General features: G+C 47.4%; 2 protein-coding genes across 9 annotated transcripts in view; both read left to right on the forward strand.

The window, feature by feature from the left end:
• The window catches only part of TUBGCP2 (tubulin gamma complex associated protein 2), an 82,846-nt gene extending 77,579 nt beyond the window's left edge, over positions 1-5,267 (forward strand). For all 6 annotated transcript variants that reach the window (XM_037905385.2, XM_037905386.2, XM_043551782.1 and 3 more), the window contains 2 exons: positions 2,848-3,011; positions 4,870-5,267. In XM_037905385.2, coding sequence (XP_037761313.1) covers positions 2,848-3,011; positions 4,870-4,984 — 279 coding nt within the window. In that variant the 3' untranslated portion in view covers positions 4,985-5,267. The remainder of the gene's footprint in view (positions 1-2,847; positions 3,012-4,869) is intronic.
• A 17,044-nt stretch (positions 5,268-22,311) lies between these two features.
• ADAM8 (ADAM metallopeptidase domain 8) overlaps positions 22,312-23,014 on the forward strand; it is a 98,429-nt gene continuing 97,726 nt past the window's right edge. Inside the window, exon 1 of one of the 3 annotated variants that reach the window (XM_043551785.1) lies at positions 22,312-22,471. In XM_043551785.1, coding sequence (XP_043407720.1) covers positions 22,420-22,471 — 52 coding nt within the window. In that variant the 5' untranslated portion in view covers positions 22,312-22,419. The remainder of the gene's footprint in view (positions 22,472-23,014) is intronic. The other 2 variants (XM_037904937.2, XM_037904938.2) reach the window with 2 other exon arrangements.

A 23,014-nucleotide genomic window follows, 5' to 3' on the forward strand; every position in this document is an offset into this window, starting at 1 on the left:
AGTAAATAAGGAAGTGTTATTTATTCCTTCTCATAACACAAGAACTAGGGGTCACCAAATGAAATTAATAGGCAGCAGGTTTAAAACACACAAAAGGTATTTTTTCACACAACGCACAGTCAGTCTGCGGAACTTTTTGCCAGAGGATGTTGTGAAAGCCAAGACTAAAATACAGTTCAGAAAAGAACTAGATAAGTTCATGGAGGATAGGTCCATCAATGGCTATTAGCCAGGATGGGCAGGGATGGTATCCCTAGTCTCTGTTTGCCAGAAGCTGGGAATGGGCGACAGGGAATGGATCGCTTGATGATTACCTATTCTGTTCATTCCCTCTGGGGTACCTGGCATTGTCCACTGTCGGAAGACAGGATACTGGGCTAGATAGACCTTTGGTCTGAACCAGTATGGCTGCTCTTATGTTCTTATGTAATACCACAGTCAGCTGCTCCCCCGAACCTGCGTTCCCTTCATTTAACAGCCTGGAAGCTCCATGGCTAAATCCCAGAGAACAAGCTTGCTTGGAGCAAATTCGCCAAGCTTACTAAGCAGTAGAAAGCCCTCCATCAGGGCCAACTAGCTGTCAAAATGGAAGTGGTTCTTAGTCTTGGCTTCCCAAACCGGAGTCTTGCTGATGCATTCGTCCATCCAACATATACTGTTTGCTGCACCTGAAACAGCAAGGCTTAGCAATTTCCTCTGTCAAGGTTCACCTGGCAACAATATCAGCTTTCCACCGTTGTGTGGATAACGGTTCTGTTTTTTCAAATGACATGACAATCAGATTCGTTAAAGGCCTTGAAAAGTTGTATCCTCAATGAAGAGAGCTTGTCCCTCCACCCTTGGGACTAGAGCCTGGTCTTGTCTAAATTTATGGGACCACCGTTTGACCTTTTAGCAATGTGCTCCTTACTATACCTCCCTTAGAAGGTGGCTTTTCTAATTGCCATCACTTCTGCTAGAAGAGTCTTGGAACTCCATGCCCTGACTTCGGAACCTCCATATACGGTCTTTAAAGATAAGGTATATTTACACCCTCCCCTGAGTGTCCTTTGTAAAGCAGTTTCAAATTTTCATAGCAATCAAGCAGTCTACTTACCGGTGTTATACCCAAAACCTCACAGAAATAGGAATCAACGACTACACACACTGGATGTTACATGAGCTCTAGACTTTTACATAGACAGGACTGAACCATTGCAGCAGTCCATCCAACTGTTCACAGAGGATTTTGTCTTGGATAACTTCATGTATCCACGCTTGCTATGAACAGGCAGGCATTTGGCCACCAAGTAACCTGACTACTCATTCCACAAGATCTCAAGCATCCTTAGCGGTGTTCTTAGTGTAAATCCCTATCTAGGACATTTGTAAAGCAGCAAGCCGGTCATCTGTGCACTTTCTCCCATTACACCATCACCTATTGTTCTAGGGATGATGCCAAATTTGGTTAAGCTGTATGTATGTGAACTCTGATCCCTCCAGCTTTATTACTGCTTGGGAGTCACCAAGAGTGGAATGCACATGTGCAAGCACTTGATGAAGAAAAGACGGTTTTGAACCTTTTGTAATTGTTGTTCTTCGAGATGTGTTGCACATGTCTATTCCACGACCTACCCTCCTACCCCTCTATGTCGGAGTTTCTGGAAAGAAAGAATTGAGGGGGGCTCAGGGTCAGCTAGGCATTTTATAGCAGTGAGGGAAAAATTGCTGGTAACGGTGCATGGGGCACACAGGCACTAAGAGTGGAATGGATCAAGTGCAACTCATCTTGAACAACAATTACAAAAGATTAGTAAGCATTTTTTCATGTCATTTTCCTTCTTCCTCTGTGGTTTAATGAGAGCGCTGACCCTGCTAAACATGTACATTGTTACCCAGCTGCAGCAGAATTATGTTGCTTACAGCAAACATTGGTCTTATTACTTAGTTCTGAACTGTTTTCATCAAGGGCAGTGGGCACTAACGCGTGGGTTCTTTGTGGCTCGGGTTCTTTCACATCTCCAAAGTAGTATCTTGTGGCAAATGAACCAGTTAGTGTGTAGACTGTTAGACCATTTCCAGCCCATCCCTCTTGAGACTAGGACACCTGGCTTTGTTTGTTTCCTTTCTGTGTATGTGTATGCTAACTTCTCTCACCCTGCAGCTCACAATCTGCCTTCTGCTAGGCTGACACACCATTCCTCAGACAGCCACTAGGGGGCCACGAAAGAGCAGTGCAGTGTAAATGCTTGAAGGTGGTCTGCTGGACATTCCCTGCCTGTGTTGTTTGCCTGATGAACCTGTCTCGTGTACAGCAGCACGTAGCATTTGAAAACAAGCCACCCACAGGATGCTTCTGATCATAGTGCCTGTGATGAAATACTGTAGAGATCAGTTAAAGCCACACTACTACTGAAGATAAGAAATGCTCTTAATGTTTATTACTGAGAAGGGAGATATGTCATCAGTGCCAGGCTTTGATCGGGCATGTTCTAGAGGCAGAATAACACAACTCTAACAGGATCCATTTCAGACCTTTGGATTGTGTGTCAGACCAGCAGGGCAAGATTTTTAAACCCCCAGGGCATGATGTCTTCTCAGTGTCAGTACCTTGCCCAGGGAGCATGCTCTAGGCTTGGGTCTCGAGCATACCTGAGGGGCAGTATATAGAATTCATTTCACAACTGTTCATCCTGTTGTATGCCGCATGAGAAAAGGTGCGTCTGGGATGGAGCAGTTTTGAAATTTTATGTCAATATTCTTCCATAGAAACAGAAGTTTGAAAAAACAAAAGAGAGAGTCCTTGTACAGTGTGTGTCTGGCTCACACCCAGAACCACTCTCACTTACTGTGCCCTCCTCTTGATAGCTTTTAGCAGAGCATGCAGACGCCTTCCAACTAACATCTGGCTTCGAGGCAACTATCAACAAGTTTGACAGCAATTTCTCAACACATCTCCTGGACCTTCTGGATAAGCTGAGTGTTTACAGCACCAATGACTGTGAGCACAGCATGATCAACATCATCTACAGGTGAGCAGAGTGCAATTGTCTCCTAGTAGCACAGGAAGGAAAGAGTCCAACTCTAGACCAGACGGAAATTTGTTCTTTATTCCTTTTCTGTGGTATCATGGCAGCCAGCTGTTCTATCAGTGTAACCCTGGAATAGCAAGAAGCTTTAGTCAGTAGTTCAGCATATAGCTTTTTTAAAATGTACTTTTGCAAGAAATAAAGTTGGGGAAATGGAGGTTCTTTTTTAAGCTATTGCAAATCCGACTTTGTAAGTGATGCTAGTCTCACTGTATTTGGTCATAGCCTTGTCCTGTGTCACTGAAATGACTATACTTGGGAAACTGACCTACCCGCTCCATGCCTCAGTTTCTCCATCTCCAAGATGGGGATAATAGTGCTGCCTTTGAAATGCTTTCAGATCTACGCATGAACAGCTACTATAAAAGTGCCCAGTATTATTAGTAACACTGGGTCTTTAAGATCTCTCTGCAGCTACATTGCAACATGGTGCGAAATGTGTAGGGCGTGCTGAGGCACTGCCAGTTTCTCATCCCTACAGGGTATGCACTGGGAAATCCTTCTCAGTTGAGCTTGGATGAAGTGCATCAAACAGAAGTGCCTCTCACTCTATGCATTCCTGCCAGTATTTTTTTCCCCAGAGGAACTGAGACTGTTGTTGCTGTTGATGTCCACTGGTGGCAAGCCATGTACAGTACTGGACTGGGGTTATTTTTTAATGAGAGAAGATTAAAATTAAATGAAATCCAAATATGTTAATATCTGGAAATTCTCAACTAAGGCATCAAACAATTGTAGGATTAAGGGGATGAGTGAGGATGGAGCGGGGCAGAGAGACTTGGCATTCCTAATCTGATGTGTCACAGGAGGAAAAGCAGTGAAGTTACAGCCTAGGATACTTACCAGCTTGGACTTAAAAGCATGGAAATGTTCCTTGTATTAACATTTATCAGTTGAAATAGCTGCAGTTACAGAATTGATGGGCAGATGTAAGATGCACAGCCCCAGTGAGCCATAGGTTGTAGCTTTGATTCACAAAGCAAGAATCCTTATTTTAAAGTGTATAGTCTTGTTTTTTCCCTTCAGGAGACTGTGTGTTTATTGCTCATAGAAGTAATTTTAAATGGCTAGTAGTAGCTTGTAACCAAAATTTATAATACCCATTTGTTACTCAGAGACCCTTCCTAAAACACACTGCTTTGCTTGATGTTTCAGAATCATTTTTCCCTAACAATAGTAGAGACTTGGATTAGTAACATTCAGTTTTACAGCATAGTCCAGACTGAAGGTTAGGAGATCTGGGATCTATTCCCAGTTTTGACACTGACTTGCTATTTGGCCTAGTGCAAATCATGCCAGCCCTCTATGCCTCAGTTTCCCCATTTGTAAAATGGGGCTAATGCTGCCTATCTTCCTTTGTAAAGTACGTTGAAAGCTTCAGACAAAAAGCCTTATAACTTGCTTTTATGGCATATTTGTGATGATTCTGTTTTAAACACAGGTAAACGATGTCAGAAAAGTCTCCCAGAATCAACATTTTCATTTACAAAAATTCCAATTTTGGCAAACTCTGATTTTCTGAAATTCCAAAATGCTTCCACCCCTGAGCCATTTAGATAACTGGAATTTACCTCTATAAGGTATAAATACACTGTAAATACGCAGGTATAAATACACTGTAAATCATAAATAATGGTAATTATGGTGAATTTTAGGTGTATGCCCAGGAATTTCTCTCATTTTTACTATGGAATTTTGAAACCCTTAAATAGCATTTGAAGCCTGTTACCACTTCTCTCTGTTTTCACACTTCTGGGCCATTTTTGGGAAGACTATTGAACATGTGTTTGCTTTCCCCTAGGCTGGATTTCAATGGATTCTACACAGAGCGGCTGGAGCATATTTCTGCACAGAGGAGTCAGAAAGGAGTTTCCGAAGCTCCCCTTCTTCCCAGGGTCATTGTATCCACCCAATGACGCTTTTATGTTACATATTTTAGATGCTGCACCTTCACATCAGAATGCAGTACTCTTGCCCAGTTGTATCTGTGAGTAGTTTGCACTTTAAACTCCATAAAAGCTGGAAAACAGCAGTCGTCTAGTAAGATAGTGTTTGAGCTTCTGAAATCTAAACGTGGAAAGGATTTTGTCACTTCTGAGATACTTTTGTTAACTTTTTTACCAAATATTAAAACTGTGTGTGTTGTATAATATATAAAGAAATAAAACATCAGAATTATTTGGTCTCTGTTGACCTGAACTTACAGCTCACTTCAGTCATTCTGGGTGACTACAGCTTGGTCATCTTATGTAGTTCTGCTAATTCACACATAGAGATGTAAGGTAGTTCCGTGTTGTGACTTAGGGCTTGAAGAAAGCTCGCTGAAGCCCAGTGGAGTCCCTCCATTGACTTAGGTTTGGATCCAGGCCGTTTTTCAGTGTCTGTCTGCGATTGTGGCATAGATGCCAGAGCTATGCAAATAACAGACTTTCAGTTCACTCTCCAAACTGAAAAATGGAAAGAGAAATTCACTTTCAGATGACCTGAAACAAATTTTTGGTTTTTGGCAAACTGAAATTTTTTTCTTTTGGATTAAACGAAACTTTTTGTTCCATTTTTTAGTTCAAACTTTTTAAATGAAATTGAAGTAAAATTCAAAACAAAAGGTCATTTTGAATTTTTGACCAAAATAGTTCAGTGAATTCCATGTAAGTTTGCAAATGTTTTGGTTGACATGAATCCTCATTTTTCATTGGGTGGGAAAGTTGGGAGAGGTTCATCTGAAATATTGTTCCCAGGTCTAATGGAATCAGAACATCTGTCTGAGGCTCAACCCACTCATTATTCAAGTAAGTAATGTTGCTAGGTTGGGAGGAGTGACCCAGAGAAATGGCAGAGCTCATCATCTCCATCCCCTACTACTCAGGATTGCACATTGAGGGGCTCCAGTTATCTAGGCCTTTGTCAGCTCTGCAAGAGACTATGGGCATGTACTCCACATAGGGCTGCTCCTCAGGAGTGTTTGTGTATGCCATGTGCAGGCAGCTGCCTATGCATGGCAAACACAAGGCTGCCTGCATTGCTTAAAGAGCCCTTATGCTCTGTGGGTTTGCACTGTAGTTGTTTTTCAGGTGTAACTCAGGGTGTTGGATTTGACCTGTAGAACCCTATATGGTTTTGGTTCTGGCTACGTATTCCCATTTCCGCAGAACCCAGATATGGTGGCCTTCAGGGCATTCTATTTTTCTGGGATGGCCTGACAAGGGGAGGCTGTTTTTCCTCACAACAGGTTCATTAGTTGAATAATTGATGGCTCTGACTGCAGCCTTAGGTTTATAGGAACCATCACTTCCATCACCAGATCAGGAAAGGAGTGTCTTTTCTTTCCACTTCTCCTCTCATCACATGCATTAAACTTTTGACCACTTTTGACCATACACTTTCTAGCACGGATGCCTTTTTGAGCATGCTAGTGGGAAGCGGAGGATAATAAAAGCCAAGCTGATGGAGAGTTAAGGGTGCTGTACAGAGACAGACATGTCTGGCCTCTCTCATAGTAATATCCACCCCACATGGTGGCACCCAGCTGGTATCCAGAACAAAGTTGTTTAAATCCCCCTATGCAGTCAGTATCAGGGCAGTTTATTGCAATACAACACATAATACTTACAGGAAAAGGTCCCCTCTGCAGTGCTGTCAGGCTGGCTCTCCAGCTGGGTCTTGGTGACCATCTCTGGCAATGTATCTGACTGGGTCTGTGGCTCAGGGTTGGACATGCCAGAGATCTTGGTTGTTTGAGGGTATCTCCTCGCTGACGCCTGTGGTCAGCTGGGTGCCTTCTGATGGCGCAGGAATATCCGTTTCATTGTGGCCTCCCTGGCAAAACTGCAGTCCAGCTCCTCCTAGTGCATGTACTGGGAGCGTTACTGAGGCTGTTGTTTTTGTAATTCTGCTGGAGCTCCTTTGTTTTGTTGTGGCACTAGTCCATGTCCTGGGAGTGCCCCTACTCCCACATTTGCAGTGATAGCCACTCATCTCTCTTCACATTCCACTGACTCTTGTTAAGATGGGACTGGATGTGCTCATCTCCCCAGGGAGACAAGGAAATCGAGGACTTCCAGATAGGAGCACATGAAAGCACAGGACTTATAGCACATGGCTGCTATAATGGACTCCGTGCATGTGAACTTGCTACAAACTTGAATTGTGAAGGGGCACTCTTGGGCTGAACACCAACATTTAAATGGGAAGGTGACATCCAGTCAGGATGACCCTGGAGCAGTAGAAGGTGCACAAGGGAAATACAGGCTAATCCAGATGTGAAGCAGTGCAGAATGGAAGAGGATGGCCTGAAGTGGTATAGTTAATTACAAATAAGGATGTTTCCACATGAACTGTAGAGTGGATAACTCATTCCAAAGTAATTATGCTGCTTCCAAAGCATTTTAATTAAAGTGGGATAAGATGCCAGATAAATAAGAGAACTTGTGTTTGGCCATTCAGGCCGAAAATATTTCCCCCGTTGACAAACCCACAGACTATAAAATGGAATTGAGATTGCTGACACTGCGCTGCTCGTAGAGTTTAGCATTTTAGTTTCTAAGTTAATCTCACTACATGCATGTTCATCAGGCTGCTCTAGTGGGCTACAGTGAAAGCTCATCTGAAGGCAGAGTTGATGAGCTACTAGCTGAATGTGGCCAATAACTAAGAGTTAATTTCACAGGATATTCCTTCTTAGGAAGCAGTGAGAGCTGTAGGGATAGTTCTCTGCCAGGTTCAAACACCAATATAGCAGGTAAGAGATGGTTCTAGGGCCCAGTTTGGTACTGTCCAGTTGACTAGCAGAAAAATACCAAAAATTGCATTCATGAAGAACTACCAAACTTTATGTTCCAATAGAAAGTAGGTGCAGGTTCTTCTTTAAGTGATAGAACATGTCCATTCCAATATAGGTGTGTACACCTCATGCACAGTTGTCCATAGATTTTTTCCCTCAGCAGTACCTGTTGAGGCAGTGTGAGCACCCTCTGGTTCCTCACACCAGTGGAAGCAGGTATAAAAGGCCGCGCTACACCCAATCCCCCTCAGTTCCTTTCTGGTTGTTGCAGTTGTGATCTTTGTATCCGCAAATCTTTCCTCCCATAGTATATATAGTACCTGTTGTGTTAGTTTTTAGGCTTGAATGGTACATTCCTAAATAGTTGTTGAATGTTTAGAATAGAATTTTTTAGTATAGGGTTACTGATGCTTAGTTGGATACTGAGCTAATGCCTCATTCTCCTGGCTTCAAGACTTGTTGCTCTAATAACAGGTCTATGCCAGTAAGCTACCCACACCTCAGCTGCCTCAAGTGTCTGGGATTGGTGCATGTAAGTGATAAATGTCATCTTTGTAGAGGGTTCAAATCCTGCTCGAAAAAGGACTGCCAGACTCAAGTACCTGCTTATGGAATCTGCACTTCATCTGCTTTCGGAAACTTCTTGCTCTGAATGGGTAATGAGTGCATCTGAATCAGTTTGGAGTGCACCCTCTTTTCTGAAAAAAGAAAAGGAGTACTTGTGGCACCATGGAGACTAAATTTGTTAGTCTCTAAGGTGCCACAAGTACTCCTTTTCTTTTTGCGAATACAGACTAGCACGGCTGCTACTCTGAAACCTCTTTTCTGACTGACTCTACAGGCAGGTCCGCACCGCCAGTGCCTAAAGGGAGACTTATACAGTCTCTTCTTAAAGACTCGGTATCGGGGCTTTGGAGGTCTACTGTGAAGGCACTGAGCTGAGGCAAGAACTCATAGGTGCAGCCAAAGAAGATGCAGCCCCCAGATGCTGTCCGTAAGCCAAGATGGATTGCTGACTCCAGAGTCGAGAAAGGGTCCATTGAGACCCATCCCTGAAGGATCAGTGCACCTTTTGGTACCGCAAGCTCAGGAGCCCTTTCCAATGCTATCTACACCCAAGACAATCAAGGCAGCCAGGGAGTTGCTTAACCTGTTGGTCCTGGCTTCTCCCACCATTCTGGAGTCTTGCCCAGTACCGGGATTGGAACTACTCACTCAAGTGATCCCATCTCCAGCCCTGGAGCACGGTTAAGTACCAGTATTCTTCTTCAAGTGATGATATTCCACTGAGGGTTATACATATGTGCTGTGTGTCTGGAGCTGGAGATTTAGTAGTGTCTATTGGTCCGCGGATGAGCCGTTGTTCCCCTCATGGTTTCATCCAAGGTGCTGAAGGTGGGGCGGACTGACGGCACCCTCAGTTCCTTCTCACTGCTGCATGTTCCACGTCTGAGTCTCTGCTGTTCTCTCATCTCTTGAGACACACTTTCTAAAACACAGAAGAGGAACTGTTTTGTACTTTTATATAGATAGTATTTTTGTTATTTTTACAGTAGTTTAGTGTTAGTAGTAGTTTTTAGGACTTTTACAGACTTTGGGACACTGTTTTACCTGTCTCCTGCTTCCCCCACCCTGCCAGCACCCAGGCCTGGGTACTGGATTATGCTGAAAACTCTGGGGTTCAAAAAAAAGCTGGACCTGATTGGCAGGAAGCTTTGTTCCACAAGAGGTTTACAGCTGAGGATCACAAACCAGCAGCCTCTGTTGGGTTGCTCCAGTTTCAGCCTGTGGGATATTATCCTGAAGTTCAAAGACAAGGTTCCTGATGAGGCAAAACAGGAGTTCTCTGCTATGGTGGGGGAGGGCAAATTAATTGCCAGAACAACACTGCAGTCGAGCTGGAGGCAGCGAACTCTGCAGCTAAAGCTGTGGCTTCTGCCATCACTATGGAGTGTTCATCTTGGCTGCCATCATCAAGCCTACCCTCCCCCTCCCAGAGATGCAACAAACAATTCAAGACCTCTTTTGAAGGCCCCTCGCTGTTTTCCAATAAAACTGATGAGATTCAAGGGTGACCCTTGAGTCTCTGTGGATTTATACACCGGCAACAAAAAGAAAACGGTTCCGCCTAGAGTGGTTCCAACAGTTTCAGACCTTCTTGCAGTGTTCCCAGGACCTGCCCAAATAGAGGGGCAGGAATCACAATAGGCATCGTCCTCCACATGTCTTTGCAGCTGTCAGTTCTTATAGGCAAACTGGGTCTTCTAAACATCCGTTTTGACCTGTTGGTTGAGAACAGTCTGCCACCTCCCAGAATACTATCTTTCTCTACTCCTAATTTTGCTAACCACCTATACCACTTCCTAAATGCTTGGACCTGCATCACCAAGGATCAGTGGGTTTTAAGCACGGTGGAACTGGAATACACCCTTCAGTGTATTTCTATTCCCCCCTTTTCTGTCCCTCTTCAGGGGTCACTTTTCACTTTTAGATCTAAGACAGTTAAACAAATACCTGAAGAAAGCAAAATTCTAGATGGCTACTTTAGCATATCTATTATGCCTTTGTTAGATCCTGGGGACTGGTATGCTGCTCTTGACTTAAAAGAAACTAAGGCTGTCAATTAATCGCAGTTAACTCATGTGATTTAACTCAAAAAATTAATTGTGATTAAAAAAATTAATCATGATTAATTGCACTGTTAAACAATAGAATACCAATTGAAATTTATTAAATATTTTTGGATGTTTTTCTACATTTTCAAATATCTATTTCAATTACACTAGAGAATACAAAGTGTACAGTGCTCACTTTGTATTATTTTTGATTATCATTTTCACAGTGCAAATATTTGTAAAGAAAAGAAATAGTATTTTTCAATTCACCTCATACAAGTACTGTAGTGCAATTTCTTTATCATGAAAGTGCAACTTACAAATGTAGTTTTTTGGTTACATAACTGCACTCAAAAACAAAACAATGTAAAACTTTAAAGTGTACAAGTCCACTCAGTCCTACTTCTTGTTCAGCCAATCACTAAGAGAAACAGGTTTGTTTACATTTATGGGAGATAATGCTGGCCACTTCTTAATTACAAGACACCTGAAAGTGAGAACAGGTGTTCGCATGGCACTGTTGTAGCTGGTGTTGCAAGATATTTACGTGCCAGATGCGCTAAAGATTGGTATGCCTCTTCATGCTTCAGCCATCGTTCCAGAGGACATGCTTCCATGCTGATGACGCTCGTTAAAAAATAATGTGTTAATTAAATTTGTGACTGAACTCCTTGGGGGAGAATTGTATGTCTCCTGCTCTGTTTTACCCACATTCTGCCCTATATTTCATGTTATAGCAGTCTCTGATGATGACCCAGCATGTTGTTCGTTTTAAGAGTACTTTTACTGCAAATTTGACAAAATGCAAAGAAGATACCAGTGTGAAATTTCTAAAGATAGCTACAGCACTCGACCCAAGATTTAAGAATCAGAAGTACCTTCCAAAATCTGAGAGGGATAAGGTGTGGAGCATGCTTTCAGAAGTCTTAAAAGAGCAACGCTCTGATGTGGAAACTACACAACCCAAACCACCAAAAAAGAAAATCAACCTTCTGCTGGTGGCATCTAACTCATGATGATGAAAATGAACATGCATTGGTCCGCAACGCTTTGGATCGTTATCGAGCAGAACCCGTCATCAACACTGATACATGTCCTCTGGAATGGTGGTTTAAGCATGAAGGGACATGTGAATCTTTTGCGCATCTGGCACATAAATATCTTGTGACACCGGCTACAACAGTGCCATGGGAACGCTTGTTCTCACTTTTAGGTGACATTGTAAACAAGAAGCAGGCAGCATTATCTTCTGGAAATGTAAACAAGTTTGAGCAGTTGGCTGAACAAGAAGTAGGACTGAGTAGACTTGTAGGCTGTAAAGTTTTATATTGTTTTATTTTTGAATGCAGGTTTTTTGTACATAATTCTACATTTTAGTTCAACATTCATGGTAGAGATTGCACTACAGTACTTGTATTAGGTGAATTGAAAAATACTGTTTCTTTTGTTTTTTACAGTGCAAATATTTGCAATCACAAATAAAGTGAGCACTGTACACTTTGTATTCTGTGTTGTAATTGAAATCGATATATTTGAAAATGTAGAAAACATTGAAAAAATTTAAATAAATGATATTCTATTATTGTTTAACAGCATGATTAATGGCAGTTAAATTTTTTTAATTGCTTGACAGCCCCAAAAGAAACTTATTTTTATGTGGCAATTCACCAGAGCCACTGAAAATTTCTCAGGTCAGCAGATCCCTCTACCAATTCACAATACTGCCTTTTGGATTACCAGCAGCCCTTCACATCTTCATGAAATGCTTGGCTGTGGTAGTGGCATTCTGGCAAAGGTCAGGAGTTCATGTGTTTCCTTACCTGGTTGCCTGGGCGGTGAGAGGCCAGTCGAGATCTCAGGAGCTCTCCAGCGTTGCCACTATTTGTACCACTTTCAACATGCAGGAATTCCTAATCACTACAGAGAAATCCATTTAGTCTCCTGTTCAAAGAATAGAATTCATTGGGCCAGTCCTGGACTCTAAAAGGGCCAGGGCTTTCCTGCTAGCGCTGAGGTTCCAAACAATACAGTTCGTTGCTCTAGATCGGGGGTCGGCAACCTTTCAGAAGTGGTGTGCCGAGTCTTCATTTATTCACTCTAATACAAGGTTTCGCGTGAGTACATTTTAACGTTTTTAGAAGGTCTCTTTCTATAAGTCTATAATATATAACTAAACTATTGTTGTATGTAAAATAAATAAGGTTTTTAAAATGTTTAAGAAGCTTCATTTAAAATTAAATTAAAATGCAGAAACCCCCCAACTGGTGGCCAGGACCCGGGCAATGTGAGTGCCACTGAAAATCAGCTCACGTGCCGCCTTTGGCACACATGCCATAGGTTGCCTACCTCTCCTCTAGATCTAAAGGCACACCCTGCCACAATGGTTCAGAACTGCCTGAAACTTCTAGGGCACATGGCAGTGTGCTCTTCTATGGTGCAGTATGCCAAACTGCACCTCAGATATCTACAGGGTTGCCTCACCAACTCATCGCTACCAGTTGCTTTTCCTGCCACCCCCTTCTCACCCTTTTGGCCTGTGAGTTACAGCAGCTCAGACAGACTCTGACTCTGTAGGCCAAACACAGAGGTGCAAGTACATGCTTGTAAGTGGGTTAGTCTTTCTGCAAGATGATGATGTTTAAGTTTGTGAAAAAACTGGTAGGGAGGGGCAGGTTACACCCTCACTGTTACACCTGTGACTAGTTCCCCTCGGGATACCACCTGAGACTGGGGTACAACTGAGTCCACCTGACCCACCAGCCTGGGCTCCCTTTACACTGTACTGCTGTGCCAGGCCCTTAAGCCCTCTCCAGCCCACATACAGGGGGGATACACCCAGCTGCAGCTACATACAGATGCTGAGATGAGCTCTGCATGGGAAGGCTTCAGCTAAGGAACTGCCCAGATACTCAGGTGCCCACACCCCTCTGGAGGGCAAACCGAAAATTATACCATCTTGCACTGCACAGAGAACTGTACAGCGTAAGTTCATGAAATTTGCCCCCTCCATCAATGTGGAGAGGAAATATCCAACAGCTTTTTACCCTAAGTTATAACTTCCACACTGGTTTGTGATAAAGCAAAAACACATTTATTAACTACAAAAGATAGATTTTGAGTGATTATAAGGGATAGCAAACAGATCAAAGCAGGTTATCTAGCAAATGAACTAAAATGCAATCTAAGCTTAATATACTAAAGAGATTGGATATGAGTAGCAAATTCTCACCCTAACTGATGATTTAAGCTGGCTGCAGGCTCTTAAAGGGCAAGCTGCACTTGCTTGCAGCTTAAAACCCCAACGTTTCCTTTCACAGCCTAGAAATCCCTCTAGCCTAGGTCCAGCGCTCCCCCAGTTCAGTCCTTTTTCCTCAGGTGTTTCCAGGAGTCTCTTTGGGGGGGGAGTCAGTGAAGAACCATAATGATGTCACTCCCTATCTTAAATAGCTTTTGCACATGGCAGGAACCCTTTCTCTCCAAGCTTGGTTCCCATGCCTTTCAGTGGAAAAACACTGGTATTCCAAGATGGAGTCCAGCACCAGGTCATCTGGTAACATGCCCTTGTAGTGTCATAGCAGCCATGACTCGGAGGCTGTTTGTAAGGTCCTCAGGAAGGCTCCCCGGTGGGAGATAAACTTCTTCTAAGGCCTGTTGTTTTCTCTAATGGCCCTTCCTACCCAGCCATCTAGACTGATTACATTCTGCCTAGTGGATGTTCCCCAGATGTAAACACATTTGTAAAAGATGCATAGACAATATTCCTAACTTAAGATAACAAAATGATACATGCATACAAATAGGATAATCATATTAAGTAAATCCTAACCTTTTCAATGATATCTCACATGACCTATCTTGCATTAAATACGTCATAGTTATGCCATAATCTTACATCATAATAATGTCTCTATGAAGAATATGGGGCGTAGTGTCACAACACCCTCACTCTCTGTTTTGCCCCAAGTGATGACCAAGGAGTACACAGCTGTACATGCACACATTTGCCCTGGGTGTTGAGTTTGTTCAGCATGCCTTTGCTGATTTTGTATTGGGGTATGATAATAGAACCATACAAATGTTGGGCTGCAAGGGACCTCGAGAGGTCAGCTAGTCCAGCCCCTTGCACTGAGGCAGGACAAGGTATTCCTTGATCACCCCAATATGTGTTTGTCTAACCTGTTCTAAAAGGTCTCCAGTGACTGGGATTCTACAACCTCCCTTGCTTGCTGATGCAGCCTTGTGCTGCTCTTGTCCCAGGCGGTTGCCATATCTGGATTTTGGCACCGGAAAGATGAGCACATTGAGCAGTTTCCTCTTTGGGCAGGCACTTGCTCACTTTTCCGGGGATATTGCTAACAGCACAGCTCAGCTCTTTGGGCATGCTGTCATTCATTTATCATTTCCTTAATCTCTCTCCACAAGCACTCTGTCTTCCTATAGTTCCACATTACACACACTATCACTTCCTCTTTTTGATGGATCAAAGTCAGACCAGATGAAAACAGGTGCCACTACCATAGAGTTAGCAGAATCTGAGCTTCTGCCAGCAGCTTTGCCTTTGGCCCCAGGAGATCAGCATCTGTAATGTATTTCCACTGGAGTTCTCTACATTCTAATAAAGGTAATATCCTAAGTTAAGTGCAACCTGGGACTTTTTGTGCTGCCGTCATCCTCATGTTTCTGCTCCAGCCCCCTGCTCTCAGCCTCTGCTAGCCTTCATAAATGCTCCCCTTCCAGACTGAAATCCTCTGTTCAAAGGCAAGTTTCCTGGGTAATCGGGAACAACCCGCTTAACCATTTCTGAGCACCAGAACTCACTTCCCTCTCTACACCAGAAATCCTGCAAGCTTTTGAGGAGAGCTCTGGCACCAAGCTCCTTGGAGGCAGCACTGAGGTTCATCTGGAGGAGTCACTGTCCCCAAGAACCAGGGCCTGCTGGGTCCTGGGAAGCGACCAAGACTGGTTCCAGTTATGAGGCTTCAAAAACTGCTGCTTGTCCTAGTTTAACACTGATAGGATGGTTTCTTTAATGAGGTGCTAATGTTCAAGAGAAAGGCAGGTGTAGCATTTGGCTCAGCATGCAGTGGGTCACACAGCACAGGTGGCTCAGGGCTCCTGTCTCAGCACACAGCGCACATGGCTTGGGGCACGTGTCCCGGCACACAGCTCAAGCAGGTTGGGGCACCTGGCTCATGTTGCTCAGCATGGGGCTCAGCACATGGCTTGGGGCACATAGCTCAGTGCTCAGGGCATGCGGCTCAACACATAGCTCACCTGGCTCAGGACACACAGCTCAGTGCGTGGGTCATGTGTCCCAGGGCACACGGCTCAGCACATGGCTCACCAGACTCCGCATGTGGCTCAATGCATGGCTGTCATAGCTCAGGGCACATGCGTCAGAGCCCAGCTCACGCGACTCAGCCCATAGCTCACTTAGCTACGTGATCAACACGTGTCTGTTATTAGTGTGGCATCTTGTGGACTTTACATGTGTCTAACAGGAAAGGCAGGAGCAAGGAGGCTAGAGAACCATGGAGAGTGTTAGGGACTCTGCCTCAGACACAGAATCTGTTCTCTGCTATTACACAGTGATCGACGCAAGAGTTAAATGAAAGGATTTCATGCAATCTGGAGATGCCTTGCTGCCACTCCAACACAACTCCTCGCATTAGGTGTATTACATTAGCGCCTAGGGGACTGCTGAGATCAGAGCCTAGGAGTGCCAGGGGCTGCACAAACACAGTGAGACAGTCCCTGACCGAAGAGCTCATGGGCTGAACAGAGCAGGCAGATGTGGTGGAGGCCCAGAGAGACTGAATGACTTGCCCAGGGGAGGGAGTTGAGTGGGAGGCAGCACCTGCTGGAGCTGAAGAGGATGCTGCCTGGCCCTGCCACCCCCTCCCATCTGATCTGCTGCAGCTGCCTGGGGTCCATCCTCCAGCTCACTGTGGTGACTGTTCTCTGGGCAGCATGAATACCATAGCGTGGGGTGGGGGCCAGGCACCATCCTCCTCTTAGGCTCTGTCGGATGCTGCCTCCTGCTCAGCTCCCTCCCCTCGTGGAGCAGATGGTCACACACCTGTTGGCTGACTGGAACAGGGCCATGGTGATTCCATTGTGCAAGGCCCTTGGCACAGAGCTGTTGTGTTTCATTTGGCCCCACTGCTGCTTATTGTCCCCAGGGAGCCCACTCCCCACCAGCAGCACAAAGGGGCCTAGCTGAACAAGGCTCTCCACCTTCTCCCTCAGGCACGGGTGGAAGTCCACGCCTCGGGACATTACAGTTTGCTGCTTGAAGCACTGCAGTGTGCTCTATAGGGAGCAGTGCTGGCTGGAGCTGAGCTGGAGGGGTCAGGGCAGGCAGGCTCTCTGGTTGCCTCACTTCCTGGAAGGCGCTGGTGATAAAATCATTCTCCTCACATCCTCTGCAGAGCCAGGAAATGGAGGTGCTTTCTGTGTGGTTTGTTGCTATGCATGTGTCAGAAACCGACTCCCCACCCCACCCCAAGCTTTGTGCCCAGTGTCCTGCAGGCTGTGAGAGCTGCTTGCCAGAGGTGGGGGGGTTCACGTTGCCATGACTTAGGATAGAGATGCAACAGGTCTCTGCTGTACTGTGCACTCCGCAGGGCAATCCAACCCCAAGGGGTAGAGCCCTTTGTTCCTGCTCTTCAAGGGTGCGGTGACTGTCCTAGGACCAGTGGGCCTGGGTTCTTTGTTCTCAGTCCTCTAGCAGGTGGCCAGGTGCATAAACCTCTATGACTTCCTACAAGAGGGAGCCAGCTAAGGCTAGACACTGCTCCCCCAGCCAGGCCAGGGGAGCTAGGAGAAGAGGAAGAGAACAGGCAGGAAAAAAAGGAATCAAATGAGGAGTTAACCAAACCCACAGCAACACAAACTGAAGCCTGCAGAGCAGGTCAGTCTAATCGTAATGCATGCTCTTAAGCCTCACTGCAGGCCTTGTCCGGGGTAGTGTTGACACGAGGGGCTGGGGTCCTTTCCAGCTGGAGCGAGTCCCTGGCTGCCGGGCGCTGCTCTCTGGGTGAGAGAGCCAACCAAGATGGAGTGTCAGAGCCGTGCATCAGGGAGCCACTCCATTGCTGTGCAGCTGCTCTAACCCAGCACCCTGCAGCCAGCGCTCACCTTGGGCAGTGGGCACAGCTCACAGTCCAGCCACCTGCTGGCTCTCTAGGGCCTGCCATCGGTCACCCTACCTGTCCCTTGGACTTCTGGCCCAGCCCCCACAGGCTGTGTGTGTCCCTCGAGCACAGGCAGGTTTGGTGCCATTCTCTTCTCCCCTCCGTGTGCCCCTGGCCGGAGAGGGCTGCTTCCCTCCAGCCCTTGAGCTGGCAAGAGGGTTACACGTACACAAGGTCACAGCCAGCCGGCTGCTGCAGAGGGAGATGAAAGGGCCTGACATTTCAAGATGGGCCTGAACCAAATCGAACCACTGGAACCTGCCAGCTTCGGGGAATTTGGGGCCTTGAGCCAGCTTGGAGACTAGGTACCTTCCAGCCCCTCACCAGGAGCCTTGCCTTGCCACCCCCCACCCCTCCCCTGAGTGTGGCTGCCTCTGCTCTTTGGCCTCCCTGCCTCTCTCTGGGTGGATTGTGGCTGCCAAGACAACCCGCTGCTATTGGAATCGTGCACTGAGGGGCAGGGGCTGGGGACTCAGAGGGAGCCAGGTGCAGTGCAGTCAGGGGCAGGAAGTTGGGGGGGGGGCAGGGTCAGTGCAGTGTGGGGAAGGGGCTGAGGGTTCAGGGGGAGCCAGGGCCAGTTGAGTGTGAGGCAGAGGCTGGGGGGGGGGGGCCGGGGGGGAGGCAGAGAGAGACAGAGTATGACAAAGTGGGAATTTTTTGTAATATTTTTATGACGCCTATGTGTGCCTCAGTTTCCGTCTGCACTTTGCATTGCTACCAGTGGCAGGAAAAGAGTTAAGTCTGCTCTTGAGGCAGTGCAGGACATAGGGGTGGGCTGTTACATTGCTGTCTGGGCCTCAGTGAACAGGGTCCTTAAGGAACTGGCTCAAATTGACCCCATGTCAATGCAGAATCCCAAAGAGACAACAGAAATCGGAACAGTCACCTAGGAAACAACAAGCAGGAGGAAGGAGCTGTTATCCCCACTTCTCAGCAGGGAAGCAGAAGAGAGATCAGCTTGAGAACAAAGGCCTGAAACTTGACCAGCAGGGGATAAAGAGTAGGAGGCTGGAGGAAGCTGGCTGCTCTCTTGTGGGACTAACACAAGAGTCAGAGAGACAGAGCCTGAAATGGAGTTCACTACAGCTTGGTTGATGGTTTGCTCTACTGGATCTGAACGGACCATGCTTTAACTTTCCTTTCTCTATGCTAACCTTAGGCCTCCCAATGCTGTGTCCAGCTGATTAATAGCTTTTTTCAAACAGTGGGGTTTGTTTGGTGTCACTGCAAATACGGGCTGGGGTACATCAGTCCCTGCAGCGTATACAAGTCTCTACTAGGCATCTATCTCAATTGGGCTCACAGGGCAGAGCGAGTGGCATGAAGCAAGAGTGCTGGAGCCCAGAAGCACCACCCTAATCCTTGCTGACGCAGGCCAGGCACTGATTTCCCCTGCTGACAGGTCAGACACTCCCCCCAGTCAGATGGATCTGTAGGCTGTGCTTTAATCTAGTCACACATGGGGCTTCCTGTTCCTCTTCTTCAGACTGCAAGTGGTATTTCTCCTTATACGGACTTGCCAGAGTAGCTTGGCTGCATGGGCACATGCTGTGTTCTTACATGAATTCACCTGAGTTTGCCATTTTAACATTGGGCAGTCAGGAACCGCTGAGTACCTCTGCTATAAAACTACTTTGTACTGAGCTCGAGGGTCTGATTTGACATTCATTTGCTGTTCACACAGTTCCATTGTCACAAATCAATCTGTTGTAGAACTTTGCTTGAGATATTAAGAGACCCAACCAGGAACTCTGTTTCTGATTCTACACCCCGCAGCTTTGTCCTCCAGCTCTGAACACCTGTATATATTTTGCTCCTGTATTCCTCGGTTGTTCGTGCTGACATTGAGGGGCTTGCAAAAATGGTTATTACTTCATATGTGAGGGTGACCCTTCCCCACAATCACCTTGCTTTGACCTGGTTATCAGTTATAGCACAAGTAATTCAGTCTTGTTAGTCCTCAGCTGATCCCAGAAGGGTCTTTAATCTAGCTGACAAAAACAGAACAAGAGCCAATGGCTGGAAGGAGAAGTCAGAAAAGTTCCAACTAGAAATAAGAGTCAAATTTTTGGAGTCTGGCATCCCAAAGCACTTCAGGGATGACGTGGGAATTTTCTGTAGTATTTTTATGTCTTCAATGAATGCCTCCATTTCCCTCTGTACAATGCATTGCTACCTAGTGGGACGAGTGCAGGAGACAGGAGATATGTAAGTCACCTAACTTTGGGGGGAATGATGCGATCATTAAAGAACTGGTTGAAACAAACCCAAATCAACAGAGGATCCAGAAAGACAAAGAGATCCGTCCCCCCATGACCGAACAAGCAACACCTAGCAGTAGACTGAATTGGAGAACAAAGAAGAAAAGGTGTCAGGTGGGTGGAATAAGAGCTGCCCTTTGGAGGGACTCAGGAGGTTTCACCTGGGACTGAGGACAAAGAGACTAGGAGAGAACCAGAGATGGAGTCCATCACAGCTCAGCTGGCTCCTGGCATTGGCTTACAGACACGCCAACTCTCAAGAATTAATGGTGAGAAACGCGATTTCTAAGTAAATTTAAGCCTGAATCATGATCTCGCAATAGAACTCTCAAACGTGTCAATTTTTTTTTTCAGCCACTGCTGAGAGTTCTATCCTGAGAAAGATCATGAGTCAGGATTAATCCTTTTACTGAGAAATCGCTGCCAGCCCCAGCCCTGGGTGGCCGGGACGCCTGCTGTTGGGGTTCCCCTACCAGCCTGGGAAGTGGGTGAGGGGACCCCACTGCAGGCCCCCTGGGCCTGAGGAGGATGAAGAACCTCAAGAGGAGCAGAGATGAGGCTGGGAGGGTTGAACTCTAGCCTGGGGGCTGCAGTGAAGCTGAAGTGAGGAGGGTGGGGGTGGGGGTGCTGTATTGATGGTGGGTTCTGAGCAGATGGGGTGAGTGCTGGAAGGGTGCACTGAGGGCTGTGGGGGTCAATGGGGTAGGGGGACTGAACTGATGGGGTGGTGATGATGGAGGCTGAAGGGCTGAATTGAGGGCATTGGGTGGGGACAGAACTGATGGGGAATTGGGGGACAGGATTAATTGCTCGGCAGGAGAGGGGCAGATGTGGGGGTGAATGCTCCTGCAGCTGGGGCCAAAATCACTTTATCCAGCACATGTGGGAGAGTGGGCACCACTAACTGTCACAAGACATCCCCTGCCCATCCCAGGGTGAGTCCAAAAATCGAGAGACTGATCTAAAAACCACAATATAATTAAAAAAAAAATCTCATGATTTCTGGGGGTCCGACTTGTGATTGTTGATCTCTTGAAACTGGCAATACTAGGCTTAGCCAGCATGGATGATGGTTTAACCTTTGCCTCTCTGTGTGCTCACCTACAGAGGTTCAACTTCTGTAGCCAGGGGACTGATCTATGGTTCCCTTGTTTTGCAAAGGCTGCCTGTGTCTATCCATACTCCCTGAGAGTACTGGGCCAGAGGGGCCCAGCACATGGCTCCCACAGGACTCTGGTTGACCTGGATTTGCTGCAGAGATCCCTGGAAAGGAAGAGGGGTCGCTGGTGCCCTGTGGATTGATCCATGACAGCTTCACAATGGAGTTTTGGGGTATTAGTTACCCAGGATCTCAGTGCTTCATTGTGTGGGATTAGAGGAGGAGCTGGCCTGTGATGGTGGAAATGCAGCTGCGGGCCAACACCAATTAATCCACCAGCACCTGTGCATGAGCCCCTGTGTACTAACATGGGAATGAAATGGGCAAGGGGTGGGGATGGAGAGAGCCCCAATAGGGGACTGGGGGTGGCCAATGTAGGGTGAGACGGGGTGGGAGGGAGATAGTTCTGGCATATCCTCTGCACCATCCTTGTTCCAGCCAAATCCCTGCCTCTGTTCCTGCCCCCGTCCTGTTCCAGTCATAAGGACACTGCTGTGGACTGGGAGGAGCGATGGCTCCATGGTCAGTGTGTGGGGTAGGGAGGTGCTAGGCTGGGTCAGGGATGTATCAGTGTACAGGATGGGGAGGAGCTGGGAGAGGTGGTCAGGGTATGTGGGGGGCCAGGGATGGGGGATCAGTGTGGGGGGGCAGGGAAGGGCCTTGGAAGAGGAGTCAGTGTGAGGTGCAGGGGTGGGTCAGTGTGCAGGATGGGGCCAGAGAAGGTGAGGTCTGTGTGCAGTGCTGGTGGGGTCAGTGTGTGGGTGGGAGGTGGGGGAGGGTGTATCAGTGTACAAGGTGGAGACAAGTGCCAGGGAAGGGGAGTGTCAGTGTGGGACAGGATGCAGGGTGGGGTTGGATAGTCTGGGCAGGGGCATCAGTGTGCAGGGTGGGGATGGGTAGTCTGGGCTGGGGGGGGTCAGTGTGCGGGTAGGTAGTCTGGGCGTAGGTAGTCTGGGCAGCGGGGTCCGTGTGCAGGGTGAGTCGGGTCAGTGTGCGGGTGAGTAGTGTGGGCAGGGGGGTCAGTGTGCAGGGTGAGGATGGGTAGTCAGGGTAGAGGGGTCAGTGAGCAGGGTGAGGGGTGTCAGTGTGCCGGCAGGGGGTGGGTACTCGGGGTGGGTACTCGGGGCAGCGGGGCAGTGTTCAGTGTGGGGAAGGGGGGCAGTGTACAGGCAGGGGGTGGGGCCGGCCTAGGGAGGGGCCGCTGGGGGGGGTAGGCTCGGCCCCCTCAGTTTCCTGGGCGGGAGGCTGAGTCAGGCGGGGCTGAGTCAGACGGAGCCGGGGCTGCTGGCAGAGAGGAGCGCACCGCACCGCTCCGCACCTCAGCGCGGGGAAGCCGCGCCATGGCCCGGACGCTCGCCCTGCTGGCGCTGTGCATGGCGCTGGGGCGCCGCGGTGAGTGCGCTCGCTGCCCGCTGCAGCCGGCGCTGGGCGCGGCGGGCTCCGTCGGGGAACGTGGGCTGTAGCCACAGCGGCGCGTCTGGACGGGCTCTGGCTGCGCTTCCCGCCCGCCCGCTCTTGGGGGGCGTCGGGGCCATGCGGTGCCGGAGGGCGGACGGTCCGGGTCTGTTCAGTGCGGGGACTGGCCGCCGGGGCGGGGCGGGGCGGGCTGTGGTCTCAGAAATGGGGAACTGGGGCCATGTGCTGGCTGTTCAGGGCGTCGGACTCTGCATGGTTCATTCTCGAGCTGGGCGATTGCTGCCCCATGCCGCCAGGGAAGCGGGTAGGGGTTGTGCAGCTGTGTGCTGGGCTTGCGGGTGGAGGGGACAAGCCGGTATGGAGCAGGTTGCTGTCCAGTGTTGGTGGTTTTGGGTTATGATTTTGGCGGTTGGCAAACTTTTCCTGAGTGGCACAAGTGAGGGAAGGGAAATGGCGATTTTTCAGAAGTGTGTATTTCAGCAAAACTGACAGGTATTCATAGGACAAAGAAGAGGTGCT

This window comes from Chelonia mydas, chromosome 7, assembly GCF_015237465.2.
Source record: "Chelonia mydas isolate rCheMyd1 chromosome 7, rCheMyd1.pri.v2, whole genome shotgun sequence".
In the NCBI taxonomy this organism is placed as follows: domain Eukaryota; kingdom Metazoa; phylum Chordata; order Testudines; family Cheloniidae; genus Chelonia; species Chelonia mydas.